The sequence below is a fragment of the Pezoporus flaviventris genome, unplaced genomic scaffold (genome assembly GCF_033815535.1).
Source record: "Pezoporus flaviventris isolate CSIRO_AGI_PZ_B2104156 unplaced genomic scaffold, CSIRO_AGI_Pfla_v1 ptg000031l, whole genome shotgun sequence".
In the NCBI taxonomy this organism is placed as follows: domain Eukaryota; kingdom Metazoa; phylum Chordata; class Aves; order Psittaciformes; family Psittacidae; genus Pezoporus; species Pezoporus flaviventris.
The window spans coordinates 6,934,302-6,952,815 of record NW_026892579.1 but is presented as its reverse complement, the minus strand read 5'-3'; the positions used below and the strand labels follow the sequence as shown (position 1 = coordinate 6,952,815).

The window sequence follows — 18,514 nt, the reverse complement described above, 5'->3', positions numbered from 1 at the left end:
CTACACTAAAGTAGTTTCAGTGAAACACCCCATTTCTTATTCCCCATGAATATACTCATGTTTTCAAATATTTCTGAAGAAAAAAAAAACAAAAAAAAACCCCAAACCAAAACCAACCAAAAAAAAAAACCCCAAAAAAACAGCCCAAAAAACAAACCAACCAAAGAAACACCAAAACAAAACAGAGACTCGAATTCCTGCATCTCTTTATTTCTTCAGTAAAGTTAGTCCTGTGGACAGAGATGTAAGGATACTTAATTTCCCCCTTCTCTTCACTTGAAGATCTGTAAGAACAGTAGGAGTGACACATCCAAAAACAGGACACAAGGTCTTTCAGAGTCGTATTTCAGAAAATATTCAACTCCTGAAAATGAAAGTTTTATAATAGTCTTAGTAGCATGTGGTGTGCGAATGAACTTGCAGCCTTCTGCCTCACCACACAAAGAGAAGAACTTGAATAAAAGAACTCCTGCATCTTCTGGAAACAGGCTGACGAAAGCAGAGTATCCCTGCTACTATAAATTTCCCTGCTGACCTCTCTCAGCCTTCAAAGCAGTCTACTTATTTCAGTGAGAGAAATACCACTGGAAACAGTCTCCTGAGGCTGTTTGCTTACATTTAGTAACAGACCTATTACTGAATTTTCTGTTCCTTGCCAGAATGATTTTTATATCATCATCTGCAAGGGAAGAAAAGTATCTGCTGCACATCTTTAGACAAAGGCTTTTAATGCCATCTAAGAAACACTGTTCAGCCTGGCCTGCATGGCCACGCTTGACTAAAACGAATGCAAACTCCCAAGACACAGAAACTGTGGAACATTCAGGTAAGTGCGTCAATCATAAAGCAGAGGCTGTGCCTTCCACTCTGCTCCAACAGATCTGAGCGTAGAAAGGATGGCACTCATGAGGGCTGCTGTGTAAGGACCGGCCTCTTGACAGAGCTGTTCTATAAGGTTGTGCCAGGGACAAACCACTCAGCTGCTGTGCTAGGAGTTGTAGATAGCAATCATGCACCTAGGGACTGCAACAGTCTGAGGTAGGCTACTTATACATGTGTGATGTGGAGCTACGCAAAGCAGTATGAGTCTTGCTAAGAGCACTGTTGCCATTATCTGATCAAGCCAGGACAAGGGAGTCATTCAACTCATGCTCCTTTTTCACTCTCTTCTTCCCATTCAAGACCTAGGTCTCTCATCCTTAAGTAAGTTATGAGGATAATATAGCTAGCTTGTGTCTTTCATCTATCATCTGAAAGAGAGAGGAAAAAGCTATGGAAAAAGAATGGGAGCAACCATTCGACACAATCACACTGCATGTCTCTAGAAGGCCGCTTTGGATGTTTGGAAGACCAAAGTTACCTGACCATACTGCCTCAGGACTGAATATCCTGAAGATGCTCTGTCTCTGGCTGAGCTTTTTGTCTTCCTACAGTTTTGACACCAGCAAAAAGTGTGGTTTATCACTGTGTATGAAGAGTATTTTTCTTTATAAAAGAATCAGTTATGAAAACCCATGCACTAACCTACTGGCGTCTGACTATACATGCATAAAAATAACAGGACAAAATTAAAGTCGGCATAATTCTTACTTGCTGTTTTTACAGAATGATGCTTTAACATTCTTTTCAGCTCTTGTTTTAGCTGTAGGAACAATTATGATTTAAATAAACAATACTTACTTTTCTGAATGTTAAGTACTAAAGATATTATGGTTTTCCTGCTGTTATCTCCCCTTTATACTGAAGTATTTAGATAACATTACGTGTGTACATTCAAAATGCCAAAATAACTTTTTAAAATGGAAATTCAAAACACCTCCTTTGCTCAGACAATAATATTTCAAATTTCACCTAAGAGCAAATGAGCCTACAAGCATTTTAATTTAAAATATTGTCAGCAGAGTATAATGATTACCCATGATCTTGTAAAGACACTACTGCAGCAGAAAGATTAATTAGAATTGATACGGGGATCAAAACCAAATATAATAAAATTAAAACCCCAGACACTGCAACTAAATAGCAAATATTTTTTAATCTTCCAACTTGAAAAGGGGTGTGGTCATTTTGTGAAAATACTCACAGCTGCACTGCTGACAGATCAAGTTTTAGTTAATATATAACATCTCCTTTCAGGAAGCAGACTCTTCCTCAGTCCCAATATACAGGCACAAAACCAAAAAATGGTAGAAAACTACACATGGACTTAGTTTTGACACAGATTGCAAACTATAGGGAAGCAACACAGAACACTCATTCAGCCATAAACTATGGCAATTGTCCAACAGCTAGTGACATTTTGTTTTTAGCCTTCAAAACAGTTATTTGGTCTGAAGAAATAAAACCCTTACTTTTTCTCCTTGCCTTTCTGAATTTGACAGCAGCCAGGTTTATTAAATTCATTCCATATAAGTTGTAGTCTATAAAGAGTTGAAGGAGGTAGGGAATATGAGCTTCGTGAGGCTGGTAAGATTTGTTCATTATGGCTCCACCTTGCAGAAGCTCACATACTCTAAAATTAAAGACAAATTAGAATGTAAACACAAAATTATTCCAATACAACAATGTTGATAAATTATTTTAATCAATGTAATTCAAACATGAGAAGCTCCAAAGTTCAAAGTAAGTACCATATCATACAGGCATATAGGTTACACTAAAACAGAAATTAACACAAAATTTTACTAGCCTAGAACAAAACCCAGACAATCCTAACTTATGATCATGTGTCAGATCTTTAAAATAACCCCAACAGTTCAGATAGGTAATACTACACACTCCAGGGATTTCAGTTTATGCTAGAGAAGTAATTCCTCCTTATTTATTCCTTAATTTACTGCAACTACTGTGACAGTAAGACTGAGGTCAACTGTGCCTTCTACTCTATTGAGAAACAGAGAAACTATCTAATAACAGAAACTATCCAGTTTTCCAAGTATTATTTAAATTTAATAATGGGTGCTAGAAATTAAAAACTTCAAATCTACGAAAATCTACTTCATAATACATCAAAGATTTCTACATGGTTTTCCTTAAGAGTTACAGGAAAAGTAACCTGATGCAAATTTGTTCAAGTGTTAAAGAATTACAGTTAATACAAGAAAATGAAAGTCAAGTACATTTTAGTCTTGCTTTCCTAATATGCTACTACTTTGAAAAGATTATCTGCATGCTTAAAATACATAATTTGTTAATGTGTTTTGAAAAATTTGCACAATAATGTTCTTACTTTTATTTTAGTAATATGTAGGTGAATTTTGCTTCAAAATTGTCTTTTTAACTCAAGATATAAGGAAATCTGCCAGAACTTCATATCACCACATCCTTACCTTTTTACCATTGCAGGATTGTAAAGATATATCTTCATAAACTGTCTCTCCTTTTCATGGTAACCATAAAAAGGCCTGGAGAGTAAGAAGCAAAAGCAAGAAGGTAGACAGTTATGCTGAGGCATTTATTCAACCACATTTTACTATAAACACAAAATTAAAATCTAGGAAAAAACCAAACCAAACAGCAACAACAACAACAAAAAAACTTTCATATCCAGGAGAATGAAAATTCACATATGTCCGGCCAAAGGGGAGCACTATGTTACTATATAAAAAGAATAAGCCCTATACATATCAAAGTATCTTAAAAAAAATAAATTGAAATTAGAATGCACTTCTGTCTTAATGTTGTTTCTCTCTTTCCCCACCTATTAACACACTTATGGCCCATTGTCATAAAAGTACTTTTAATATATTAACAATTAGTGCTGGACTGCTTCAAAACCAACATTCAGCCTTTCTGATAAATGCTGTAACAAAATCCTTAGGGACATTAATTCTGCAGTTCAGGTGTAAATGAGTAAATACTGGCCGTGTAATATTAATAACTGAACAATAAGAACAGCTTAAAAGAGTGAATAGCTGCCCCTTTTCAGTGACTACTAATCATCTTGTGCACTAAATGAGGCACAAATCCTGAAGAAAATAGGATTTGAGAATGCAATTAAAAAAGACATTGAACAATTAATATGTCAAGACTAAACTGAGGTTGAACAGGCAGCATTAATTCTGTTATTACTTGACTGAATTACTGACTTCTCAGCATCTAGAATTCTAATCTAATCTTACATACTTGTAAAACAGCATGTTACGGAAACAGGCCATAATTCAACACATGGGGTGAACGCAAGAAGTCTACAGTAATCATAACCAAAATCAACAGAAATTCAGGAAAGCATACATTTAAATGTTACCTCTACAAAATAAAATCCCTGAAAAAAAAATATTACTAAAAACGCAACTGGAATGCTTACCTGCTAAGTCAAAATACTGACTAGTTAACTAGTAAGAGGGATTTCAGTCCTAAATTAAATGCAACCTGAGCAGAATTGCACAACTACAGTATTAATACTGTTATCCTTACTATGGTTAAATATACACAGATTTAGTACCTCCAAAAGCTAGGCAGAACTGTTCAAAAAAATGTTTATGATGTTAAAATTGAGCTAAGTTGAAACAACAAACTTAAAGCTGTTAAGCTGAAAAGGAGGTAAGATCATGTATACTGTATAACCCTCTTTCTTATAAACCCAGTATGAACCTAATAACAAGTTATACAGATTGAGTTATAATGACTCAATGTGCTGTAGGCATGTAAATCAAAAGCTACATTGAAAAAACAGTACTTGGATGGCAAGGGATCTGTACTGACACTGACATGGCAGCAGGAACAGCAAGATTTACACCACTTCCAATATTATCTATGAACACCTACTTTAACTTCACAGTGCAAAAAGGCAGCATATTTTGCCTCTTTTTTATTCTTGTACCTCCACTATGCTTGGAAGTTCATGCAACAAAAATCTTACATTTAACTTATAAGGGTTCAGCAGGCATCTTTATTACACAACAATTCTCCTGCTAACACAGAAAAGAATGGCTAAAATAATCTCCAAGATTTTAAAAAAACCTCCAGCTTTCTCAACAATAATATCTATAAAGCATAATCTGACTCAGGTCAGAACAGAAGAAAACAAATAGATTTGTGTGACTACATAAGCGTATCTATTCAGGTAAAGATGAAGATGTATTACAATTTCTGTTAGGTGCTTCCCATTAGCCTCTTACTCAAGCACACAAAATACATGGAACTCTCATTCCTACTGCAATGAGCACCTGATTTTCAGTAATGACTGACTGGAAGCTCTTAGGGCTAGAGATATTAAAAAAAAAGTAGGTTCTCCTAATGTCCATCTGTTGTTTTCTCACTGATTTGAAGAAATACTATCTTCAGCAGTTTACTCTGCCCAGCTTTCACTGTTGAGATGAACAGCTATACTACAATTCACATAGTTCTCACAAAAGTAACAAACATGAGGAGTCTGGTGGGTTACCTTCCTTGTTACTGCAAGAAACACATCAGAAAGCTCTGATTAAAAGTGAAAATGAAATTGCAGCCACTTTACTATCAATATCTAGAAGATACTACTAGAACTGGCTGGGAACAGAATGATTATCTTCCTAAATTTCACAGTTAGAAAGAACATACTTCAAAAGTGAATGAAGAAAAACAAGTAAAAGATAGTGCTGCACACTACTGAAAATCAGCATTTACACTGTTTTGAAGATGAAAAATTCAATGCATGTATAGATTAACTGTGTTCCTCCAGGACAGCTTCCTATTAGTCATTATGATAAGACGTATTTTTCAGTACTTGGTTATGTAAGTTAAATAGAATTTGATTAAGAGACGATTCAAAATGGAGAAGAAAAGGCTGTGTGGAGATCTCATAAGAAGCCTTCCAATATCTGAAGGGGGCCTACAAGGATGTTGGAGAGGGACTCTTCATCAGGGACTATAGTGACAGGATAAGGGTCAATGGGTTCAAACTTAAAAAGGGGAGATTTAGGTCATATATAAGGAAGAAGTTCTTCACTATGAGGGTAGTGAGGCACTGGAACAGGCTGCCCCAGGAAGTTGTGGATGCCCCATCCCTGGCCATGTTCAAGGCCAGGCTGGACAGGGTCTTGTGCAACCTGGTCTAGGTGGGAGATATCCCTGCTCACGGCAGGGGGATTGGAACTAGATGATCTTAAGGTCCTTTCCAACCCCATCTATTCTATTATTCTATTCTGTGATTCTAAGTTAATATTTAAAAGCCTTCATTTTCATGGCCTCTGCTGCTGGGAGGATCGGATGGATAAAAATGACCTGACAAGTCTCTTGTGATGTGCTTCCTAAAGTTGTCATCTTAGATGAACAAAGAAAAGGAGGCTTAAGAGTCAGGCTCCTGCCTGGTCACAGGGACCCCAGAATAACCCAGACAGGTAGAAAATGATGGATGGACAGAACTGCTGACATAGCAGAGACAGAAAAAGCTAAAAGGAATCTCACTATGCTAAAGATCCTCCCTAGGATCTAAGTTTAGGAAAAATGGTTGTGTTGAGCATTAGGTGGAAAACCTGTCGATGATGTTAAAAATCAAAGCAAGTGAGAAAAGTTATTTAGTAGTTGTACAGGCCCTGTATGATGACACAGATGGGGTAAAAGAGAAAGCACTGCAGTCACCCAAGTCCATTAGTAAGTGCTTCTATGCAGTACAACTACAAAAACATTTCAAAATAAATAACCAAAAATCCTAACAGGTCATACTTACATTCCAGATACTAATGACACTTTGAAAACATGCTGAACAGTAGAAGATGGATTGCCTAAAGCCACATTAAGTGCTCTGTCAATGCTGAATGCCACTTGACGAAGATAATATTCTGGATGCTGTCCAAAACCATCATATGGTATATAGAGGTAAGGAAAGATGCCATGTAAGTGGAGACAAGTCTTCTGACCTAAAAAAAAAAAAAAAAAAACAAAAAAACCCAAACCAACAAATCAACATTTATTTTCTCATGACTACATCTTTTTCTTCTTTTAAGTACTCCCTATATTTGATTTTTTTTCAGGTTATTTTTCAGGTTCTGCAGACAGGATAAATTTATGAAACAAGTTAAGGTGTATTTCAAACAAAAGGTACCAATTTAGAGCAGTTCTCACATTTGATTCATTGACAAAAGCAATACAGAACAAATGTGGTTACATGACATACACAGGATTACACTTGTATAAAAGCAGAACTTGCCATTAATGATTTTCTTTGTAATAATAATACACCACTCTTGAGAATAATTTTGCATACTGAGCCACTGTCAGATGGTTAATGGTTTCTCAGCCTTTGTGAAAATTTTGCAGTATCAAAAGTTCTTCCCATTCTTCACTGGAAAGAGCATACAAACCTCTCAGAAATTAAAAACAATGTCTAGAGCATCTATGAGACTATGGCATAAGTTGGGATATGGGAAAAAAACAAGTGATTTTCAACTTTTAAAATGTGTGGATCCTTTAGAGGGCTCTACGGCGTGTTCAGATTCGAGCCTTTTAACAAAACACTTCTCAGTATTAGCTTTCATGAGCTTTCAACAGCAGAATGAAAGAACAGACCACGAAAACCACTGTGCTAGACCACAGCTTCAGGCTTCTGCTTCAGACAAGGCAGTACAGTGTCATGGACCAGGATCTCCCAAACCTACCATGGTTTCGAGGGGGCAAGTCTCAACTGCAATGTGTATTCTCTGTTCTTTCCTCACCACAATACAACAGAGCATGTATTCACTGCTGAAACCAACATCAGACCCTGCTCATCACCCTTTCAGCCCCAAAAATCATTCATGACTTCTCACTGCTCAATGAGAAAGTTTATGGAAAAACAGAATGAACTGATTAACCCCCACTGCACCGTAATGACAGGAAAAGTACATCATCTTACATTTTGTCTGGATGAAGTCCCTGCATAAAGATAGCAAAACAGTATTTGAAGGCAGTGCTTTCATCAACTAGGAGGTAAATATTACAGACAGAAGAGGCAGCACAACTTCACTGGTCCACAAGAACAACTGGAACACTTTCAAAGTCCATCCTTTCAAACTGAGATTAATTCCCAGCAGGTGGACCTTGCCTGAACTATTTACACTCATTCATACATACACAGTGCACCATTGGCCACTAAGTGCAGACTACTCTAAGTCCATTAAAGCACAGAAAAAACAGACCTTCAGAATCAGGTCTGCTTCCAAATTTTTACACCTATGCAATGCATTCCTCCAAATACCATAAACAGCATCCCTTTTTTTTTTTTTTAACTGGGGGTCAGATGTACTGTTCTTTCTTCAAATATTTATTAGACCTTCACGTCATGTCTGGAAATGAAAGAAACTGCTCAAAGGATAGTACTACAGTCCATTTTCCCAGGTGAATTTTATTCTTTCTATTAAGTCACTCCCATCACGTCTCTTCAGCAATGTTTAAATACAACTTATACATGCATTCATAATGTTGAGGTCACCATCTATGATGAATTCTGCCCATGCTTTTTAACTATTTCAGGAGAAGAATTTTCTTATTTATGTATTATGTAGTTCAAATAATAATACACTAAGAAAAAGAGGAAACTAATGAAAGAAATTATAAGCTAGAGGTTGGGTGTTTTACACTAACAGCTATAAGCTTTTGTTCTTTTTGATAATATTTGAAAAAATACCTTTGGTTTAATGGTTGCCCAAATATTCTGAGTTACAGTTAATTTATGTTCCTCCAGAAAACAAAGTTGCAAAGTACCAGAACAAACAGAACAGAAAGACAGTCAATGTTTACTATACTTAAATTCAGGTTTCTTTCAAGTTATGTAAGACAAATAATAATGCTTTTACAGCTAGCACCTCATTACTCAAGTTAATTAAATTTAAAAATCAGTCCATTTCTACTGCAGCTATTTAACAATTCTTGCTGAACTGATATGTCGTTTTATTGTTGAATAAAAAAAGAACACAAAATGCTTCCTTCTGTTTCCTTCTGTCCCCTTCCCATGCACTCCTTTCAAGTGGCCAAAGAGTCAAATTACCACCTAACTTCAGGGAAATATTAAAAAAACATGCACACTAGGCTGTTTTCGTTTTTGACTCTGCCAAGACAGCAAACAAGCTACTGCTGATCTAAGACTCTTATTAGGCCAATAGCTGTCAAGTTATGTGGGTTTATAGCTACTCACTTTGATCCTTGCTAGTATTGACTCATTTACCATGATGTTTGGGGTCTTACCCTCCTAGTGGTAAGAACAAAGTAATTTGCTTCCATCATTTATATAAAAGCATCAAATTGCACCAAATGTCATGCTGTTGAGTCTGAAGCCCAGACTCCAGTAATAGCAACCAGGGTTTGCAGTAAGCCATTACAAATTCTAGTGTATTCTTTCCAATAGAGCCACAAGTAGAAAACAGATCTACCCACTGAGGATCCCAGGCCACAGAGACTCATCAATCAACATAAATTAAAAACTTGGCTTGGGATAAGGTTAAGAAGTTTTATGCTTTAAATGTGCCAATCTTACGTTCCTGTTTCTTTACAGCGATACAGACAGAAGCAAGTTTGTACCACTGTAACAGCAGCGACTGTTACAGCCACCAATTACAGCAACCAGCAGATGTTATTTTTACATCTATGCATCAGTTTCTTTACATCTGTAGAATCAATGGAAGTAGGGATCAACAGCAGATTCTGCAGAAATGCCATGCAGTTTATGTGATCACTCTTCTCAGAATTTCCCAATGCAAAACTGGTCACCTGGAATAAATTGCCAGTTTTCAGATGGGGTAGGCCACCAGTATGTTTCATGCCGTGGCCTCATCATGCATCTACTGCGCATATGCATCACAACCATGCTGTACACAAGACAAACATGGTGTCTCAACGAACAAATGAACATGATGTGTAGGTAAATGCTGGGACTGGTGGTGATCATGCATTTTGACAGCCGAGAGGAAGCTGCTGCTCCAACAATTTCTCTGGCCCACACTCTCTTAAAAGAATGGGCTCTGCACTGGCTGAATTATCTGCAGGTTACAAATCAAGCACCCCAGTGTATGACTCAAGGGGCTGCTACATAAACACACAGAAAAATAGAAGTAAAGCTGAGGCTTATTTGCAAGTCTTTTTCAGACACCGAATGAAGTGGTAAATGAAGGAACACAAAAACTGATCACAGAACAGAGAAGAGGCAACATACAAAGCCTTGAGATACTGGCTATTTTCTCTGAAAAGGAGAAACTGCCAAGTAAACGTCAATATAGATGAACAGACAGAATAATAATGAATCAAAACATAAAAAAATAATATAAATGCAGTATTTTTAGACAGTAAAGAAAATGAGCCCACCCCCTAAACCCATACTTACAAAAGCAAGTGGCATAAATGTTATTGAAGTGTTAAGCCAAAATATAGCATTTTGCATATTCAAAACCCACAAGAGAGATTAAGCCAGCCAGCCTGCTATTGTTTTTTGAAGATGGTCGCTATATGCATTACTATTAGGAACACGTAACCAAGCATAATCCTTGAATCTGTAGTAACCCTCAAGACAAAGAACTTCAAGATAATTAGAGAACTGAAACCAGTATGATAAGGGAACACAAAGTTGCAAAACAACTACTCAAGAAGATGCAGGAACTGACAACATCTGACCACCAAAAGGCTCAGCCATACAGGACGATATGTATGGATAAAAGTGAGATGCAAGCTATACAGAATCACAGAATGGTTGGGTCATCTGGTCATTTGGCCCAGTCCCCCCGACCAAGCACAGAAACACTGGATTTCATAGCACAGCTAGCTAGAGAACCTGAAGATTGCTATTCAAGTCTCCTCAGATAAGTGCTTTTTAACCATTTGAAAAAACTGATTCTGATTTAAACTTCTAAAAATTTCTTTCCACGGAGATCAAATTGGAGAAACTTTTGTACAAAAGAAAAATGTGAAAATTATGGATAAGGGATCTTACTGTATTGTCCAATTCAGGACTAAAGTCTGCAAACAAGTTAGACAAGGAGCACCTAAGGATTCACCACAGCTAGCACATGAAAATCTGCGTAGGTATTCAAGGAGGAGAAGACAGAAATCCATCTGTTCTGCAATTCCACACACACAACTACCTGCTGATTCATATTCTAGCAAGGGGAGAGCTCCTGCAAATAGTGCCTCCAGTTATCGCCTTTAGAAGGCTTCTACTCTCATGGGAAAATTGTCTGAGCAGAGCATGTACACGATTCTAAACCAATGCAGTTTGTAGTCTAGAATAGTGAAGTACACTGGAGCCTACAAGTCAATACTGGGGTCAAGGAACCCCAAAGAAACCACACACTACCTTCTAGGGTCTGTTCTACTTATGAATAGCCAAATCTAATGCTTTCACATTAGACTGACCTCACAGCAAGACTACAGGCAAAGGTCTGCAGACCTGAATTTGTACCATCACAGAGAGGAATGCAGTAAGAGCTTGACTCCGCAGGTGAGGCATGTTTTAGCCTCAGTACCCTTTATGCATTATAGGATGATTCTAAAATAAAAAATCCCTGAATCTGAGATTTCTAGTAATGAATGAGAGCATGCCCTACAGTTGTGATACAGTTTTACTAATTTCTTACAAATCAAAGCCATTAAACTCCTATCCTGTAATTCTCAATTTAGGAGCTGACTATAGAACCCTCACAAACGGAAGTCAGTACTGGAAACATTTAATAGACATTACCTCATTTAGGATTTAGAATTAGATAACTACGATTCAGAAAACAGCTCAATGCCGGTCTACGTGCAAACATTTTGCTGTGGTATTTCTGCCACAGAATAATCTGATCCCATTATAAGAAGCTAAGCAGAGCCATAGGGAACACTACATGAAATCCACTCCTATATGTAAATGAACAACTAATTTTGTTGAAGCTCTCCCTGAAACTTTTATTTTAATTGCTGAACTATGATCCATTTCTCCCAGATGATTGTAAAATACAGTGGGATGGGAGTAATAAGGAGAATGCAGCAGCACTTATATACATGGCAAAATCCCAAGATTTTAGGAAAATTCCGGATGGAGATTAAAAAAAAGATGGAAGACAAAGAGCTTTTTATACACTTGCTGTCTACTAAAATGACTTCAAGTGCTGTTTTGTAGAGTGGCAGGACTAAACGCGGAGAGTATTAGCAAAGAAATGCACACAAATGTGTCACTGCAGGATGCAGAAAAGTCTAGACAGTCACAGGGGATTTACTTCCTCTAACAGCAATAGTAAAGCAAAGTCATTAGAAACCAAAAGACATAACACTACCATCTTTAAAACATAACAGGCATTTTCAAGTAACTCAAAGATAAAAAAAGATAAAAAAAAATCCAAACAAACAAAAAAACTCTAAACAATGATGACAACAGAGAGTGAGAGAATCCTGTTAGATTTTTTTTTTCTAACAATCCTGTTAGAAAAAATATTCTAAAAATTAAATTTTGTAAATGGGATATAAGAATCTAATTTCAAAGTAATTTCCTTCCCACAATTAAATCCCACAAACAAAAGTTACCATACTATGTAGGCAATCTCAGTTACCCTTTCTCCAGGAACAGGCTTCAGAGAGCAACACCAGGTTATAACAGGAGCCCTTCCTCTACCTTGCTAGGTAGGTGTAACATGAGCACCTTCTGCACAGTTTAGATGGTGCTTGAAATTTAAGCTATGTCACTTAAATGGTTAGATATGGGGTGGGCTTGTCAAGGCCCTGATCACTGAACATCACTCAGAACTGAGCTACTGAAAATGGATAGGAGTCAATTACTTTATAGTGCTAATACAGCCTATGAAGTCAAAGTCACCATTCTTTACCTCTCACAGAAAGTAAATGAATCACACACACAGATTAATACAAGTAAGGTAATACTCTGATGAAGACAAATCCCTTCTCTAGCAAGACTTGGGAAGGTCTTTCCCTCTTAAAAAGTCTGCTATGTCATTCATCCATGCAACGGTTTAACTTTTTAATGTCAAAGAGTTCTTTAGTAGTATATTACATTAATGTAACTTCTTCAGTGATTAAATGAAACTCTCAGACTTTTCCCAAAGTCGTGAATCAAGTCAGCTTTTTTTCCCAAGGGGTGAGAAAAAGGGAAGACTACGCATACTGTAGTCTTAAGTACTGAATACTAGGAAAATAAGAATCATAAAACCATAGAATAGTTAGGGTTGGAAAGAATCACAGAATAGCTAGGGCTGGAAAGGACCTTAAGATCATGTAATTCCAACCCCCCTGCCATGGGCAGGGACACCTCACACTAAACCATGTCACCCAAAGCTCTGTCCAGCCTGGCCTTGAACACCACCAGGGATGGAGCATTCACAGCTTCCCAGGGCAACCCATTCCAGTGCCTCACACCCTTGCAGTAAAGAACTTCTTCTCTGTATCTAATCTAAACTTCCTCTGTTTAAGTTTTAACCCATTACCCCTTGTCCTATCGCTACAGTCCCTAATGAAGAAGTAAGATCTTGCAGGAGCAAGATATCCTCAAAACAAAATAAAGAGCAGAGCTCAAAGACCATATTTCATATATAATATTAGGTATTTGTGTCAGGGCTTTCATTTTTTCCCTGTTATGTGAGAAAACACTTATTTCAGTAACTTCTGTACAGGACAGAAAAAAGGTATTTTTAAATTATGTCTGCTTGAATCCAAATGGAGTGTTTGATCTATGTCTAATTCTTTAGTCAGTAACTGTTCCTTGTAACACACAATACCTCTACTCTCATGAAAAAAAAAAGAAAAAGAAAAAAGAAAGCTTATCCACTAGGAAATGAGGGCCTATGACTCATTAGGACTAGACTGTTCCTCACCCTCGAAGTAGAAATCCTTACAGAGGGAGAAGGGGTGGGTTTTCTATCTGTAATTTAAACTAGAAATCTCTGTGTAACTAGGCACATATTGAAGTAAAATCTAGCCTACAATCAAAGAGACAGAAGTTCAATTCCCATCTAGGAAGACTTCACGCGTAGCCTCAGGCAAGCTACTTACCACAGATGATGCACTTTCTCATTGTGAAATGGATATTAACAGTACTTTCATATTAGAAAGATCTATTAAAGGGATAAATATACAAAAGGAATACTCTGAGAGAAAAACAAGACTGGTGTTAAGAGTACACAATAACTAGGAAGGCACAGGACAAAATATTCAAACAAGCAGCAATAGGCCATTCAGGATATTGCCATGTCTGTGTCAGCAAGCCTGGAAGGAAAGGAAAGCAAACTTTCACGAGCATTTTGTAGGCCTAGAATCACACTACTAAACATTGTCTCCTTCAAATAGCAGGCCCCCTGCAATCTTTATTATTTCACACCACCAAACCCTGAAACTATACCCAGCTTCCTTCAAAACTTTTGCAACAGCAAAATTGATACAACCTGACCATATGAAAAAAAATGACCTCAATTTTCCATCTACAAGGTGGCTCAGTACAGCAAGAAAAATAAGTCAACAAATTTGTTCTTCCACTTGAACTATGGGCAAAATCAGAGATGAAATAACAGCAGAATATTTAGATATAAAGTTGAATTATGTTAAAAAAAAAACATAACAGAAAAAAGTTGAGAGAAAAAAAAGTAAATCAGTATAAGTAAAGTTTCTCACTATATTCACAAAGATAAAAATCTGGAATAAGCATCACACTACTTCAGTAAGCTCCTAAAAGCAGATGTAATCTCACAAATCAGAAGAAAATGCAATGTATCATTTGTTCTAGGGACATTTGTTCCCTCCAAACCCAGAAGTGTAATTGTATTATTGTGCTTTGAAAGTGGCACAAAGATCCTCATCCTAGAATCACAGATCTCTGGGCAGTTTCAGATTTGACTGAGAAGTTCTCAAGTTTCCTTGCATCCATTATCTTCCAAAAGACAAATTCCTCTCAAGTTCTCTAGCAAACATGCCAGGTCCCAAGGTGCCGAGATCTGAGAGCCCTGGAACAGATGTTCCTATGGCTCAGAGGTTCAAAGTTATTAGCATATCTAACACCAAAAAAACTACATTTGCAACACTGATTTTTAGTGAGTTTTTAATCACACACTTCAGTTATCACATATCCAACTGATATCTAACTGATATCCATACAATTAATTTGCTCAGACAGCTTTTTATATCAAATATGTTTTCTTATTGATTTGAAACATTTAGCCTAAGAGACCACCTGGTTCACCAAGTCTTGTCTTCTCTAGTCTAGAAATCCATGCAATTGTCAAACAAAACTGAAGTCCGCTAGGCACTTTGAACTGTGAGGTGGCTAGAAAAGAAGTAAACTCTAGCCTGAGAGAATTCAAAGGTTATACTGGGCATTACTGCTGATGGAAAATACAAGTTGTAAGCCCTAAAAGCAAGGCTACTGTCTTTGTCTTACTTAGAATTTTTAACGTGTATTTCTGATTCCAATATGCAAGAGAGGCTCTGTTATTCCTTTTCACATAAATAACAAGCAAACCCCAAGAAAAGCATGAAAATTGAGATGGGATATTTAATGTGTCAAGTCAGTGAAGATATTTTCATGATCTCCACAAAAATACCTCCTCCTGCCCTGAATTGATTAGGACCTTTTCTGAATTCCTGCTGTGATGTTACTCACAATCTAGTCTCCAGTTTCTGAAGTACTACTGATAAACCTAACCATTTATAGGATGTAAAAGTACACCATCAGAAAGGAACAGCTATTACCTACAGTTATCACCAAGCAAAAATAACTGAATCCATAGGGAAAAACACAGAAAAAATATACAATTAATGAAATTTACTGTTGTGCAGTCAAACTAGAACCAGAGAAGTCCAGAGATGAAAAAGTTAAGAGTACAGGTCTCCTGAAATAACAGAAACCAAGGAAGTTAAGCACCTGAGATATCAAGGATGAGCTAGATATCAAGGATGAGATATATACAAATCATTCTTCACAAGCCTGATGACTTGTGAAAAATGGCAACAGTATTTTCTTCTTTTCTTAGTAGAAAGCAGCAGAGACACAAGGAGAGGTTATGTATTTGCTTATTAAACATGTATCTACAAAATGAGCCATACACAATATGTTATTCTTTGCTTACTCTATCAACAGCTTACTTAGGTAAGCAGCTGGACAATATCAGCAATATTTCTAGAATGAGTGTCAAAAGTCACTAGGATGCCAGCTAACATGAACTAAACAAAACTAAATGAAAGAGGAAAATGTAGCTGGCCCCAGCTACAAATTCAAGCTATCATACTGAGCTCTTGGCATGCACAGGCTGGCAATACAGGCCAAGCTGCTATTTCAATAAGAAAAGCTACCACATGAATGCAACAGAGGCAGACTGTATTAAACCACACTGCTGCCCAGAAAAAGATTGTATTTACTAGTCCCAGATAAACTAATGTTTTTTTTACAGGTTGTTTACCCACATCCTGTAAAGGATGACAATTAAGTTAGTAGTAAAAAGGGGGAACAGAGTAGTTTCCCAGCCTTTGGCTTCCATTTCCTTCAACCAGCTTTTATTAGGGATTCTTACTGCTACACCAGTTCTGTTAGCTATCTTATGGGTCTTGCCTGATGAACATAACACAAGCCACATATAAATGGAAACTGGTGCATATATATTCAAAGGAGAAAAAGTTCTTGGCTGATAACTGAACTTTTGTCTCCCTGTGCAACTTATCTGCCTATTAAATACTGAAATGAGTGTGCACTGTTCCAGTCACAATTCACCCTTTTCGTGTGTCAAACAAATCCAGTAGAAACATTCTTATTCAGAGGTATTTTCCTGTCAGCTAGATAGCTAGTTAGGAAAAAAGCAGCATAAATTATTGCCAAAGACTATTTGTTACTCTAAACTGTAGACAAAGAACTCTGACATTAATTGTGATGAGGTTAACAGTGTTTTCATCAGTATTATCTTTTGTAGACACTTTTCAGAAACACTGACTACATATAAATTCCTGAACACCATCAAGCTTGTGTAATTCAGAAAAATGATACACTGTATACACACTCTCATGAGTCAGATTAGTTTATGCTAACAAGCAAATGACACCACATTCCATTTCTCTTCCTCTGTTCTTCAAATGGTACTAACTAATTCTATGAATATTTATTGGATTTTTTTTCTTTTCTTTTGTATTTGCATTAAGATCTCCCACTCACAGGTAACTGTCATGTCAGCCTGTTCCTCTAGCTGATGAAAGACAGAAGACATGCTCCACAAAAACAAGCACTGTTCATTGGATATCCATAAGCAAACTTGTGACACTTGACACTCCTTATCACACATACCCTTTTATTTCATTAAAGAAGTTCTTAACATCTTCAGTATGTTCAAAGATCATAATTTTTGGACAAGCAGCAACTTAAGAAATACTTCCTTTAGACACCTTTTAAATTCCTCCACAGGTGTTTGAAAGGGCTATATCATGTGCGATAATAATAGCAGGGAACAGAATTCACAACCCAGAAAATGAACTATGTCCTTAATATCTCACTAACTCTGTGTTCAGGGTTTATGTGGTATGCTGTTGGTGTGTAGGGGGCGACCTGTATGGGTGGCCACTGTGGGAAGAGGCCAGGAGGTGTCCTGTGCAGGACACAGCCAGATCCAACAGACCCACCACAGAGCACAGCTGAGCTCCTCAGGCAAGCTGGGGCACCTCTGGTGAAACATGTCTAAGAAAGGGAACACCAAAGTCAGAGAAAGGAGGAGGAGGAACAGCTCCATGGCAGAGCAGATATCCCCTGCATTCTGCGGAGAACCCCCCAGTGGAGCACGAGGACATTCCTGAAGGAACTGCAGCCCATGGAGAGCCCACACCAGAGCAGAGGAAAGATGTGAGGAGAAAGCAGTGGCAGAGAGATACCAGTAAACCACTGAACCCCTGACATCCTCCACATAAGAGTGCAAGGCATGCAGTTTGGGAAGTCTGAAGTGAAGGAACGAAGCTGAGCACGGGAGAAGGAGGAGGAAAGATGTGCTGTTTTAATGTTTCAGTTTGTTTCTCACTACCTGAACTGATTTTAACTGGTAGTAAATTAGTTGATTTTCCCCAAGTAGAGTCTGTTTTGCCTGTAATGGTAATTGGTAAGCAATTTCCCTGTCATTATCTCAACCTATTGTTTTAATGTTTCTGGTTTTCCTATTATAATCCCCTGCTTTACAGGGTGGGGAGTTTTGGCACAAGCAGCTGGGTGGGAATTTAGCTGTTAGCCAAGCCTAATCCAGCACACAGTGGTTAACAGAAATGATCCCTTGGATGTCCACCGCTGGAGCCTGAAAACTATTTCAGCAGGCTTGGAAAAGGTAACAAAGTAAAGCAAGGCTTCGTGTTCATAGACTTACACCTGCTACCCTGCAATACATAACTTCACCAGAAGGCTTCAGAGCCTGTTACAGTTGCTTTAAACCTTTACTCAGAGTAGAAGGTTTCAGCCTACCCGTATTAACTTAATAAAAACCAACATATATCCCCAATCCCCAAAGTAATAAAACCTTTCAATGCAATGTTAACATATTTAACCACAAACTTTCAATGAATTAGTCATATTGCCATAACTTACATTAAATAACATAATGGTATAAACATTGTCCATTTGTCATATTAATAT

At 37.3% G+C, this 18,514-nt stretch overlaps 1 protein-coding gene across 1 annotated transcript in view; it reads right to left on the bottom strand.

The window, feature by feature from the left end:
• The window catches only part of REV3L (REV3 like, DNA directed polymerase zeta catalytic subunit), a 121,856-nt gene that overhangs the window by 66,366 nt on the left and 36,976 nt on the right, over positions 1 to 18,514 (bottom strand). The window contains exons 2-4 of the mRNA XM_061460105.1: positions 6,650 to 6,839; positions 3,330 to 3,404; positions 2,352 to 2,512 (exon numbers count right to left, since the gene is read on the bottom strand). Coding sequence (XP_061316089.1) covers positions 2,352 to 2,512; positions 3,330 to 3,404; positions 6,650 to 6,839 — 426 coding nt within the window. The remainder of the gene's footprint in view (positions 1 to 2,351; positions 2,513 to 3,329; positions 3,405 to 6,649; positions 6,840 to 18,514) is intronic.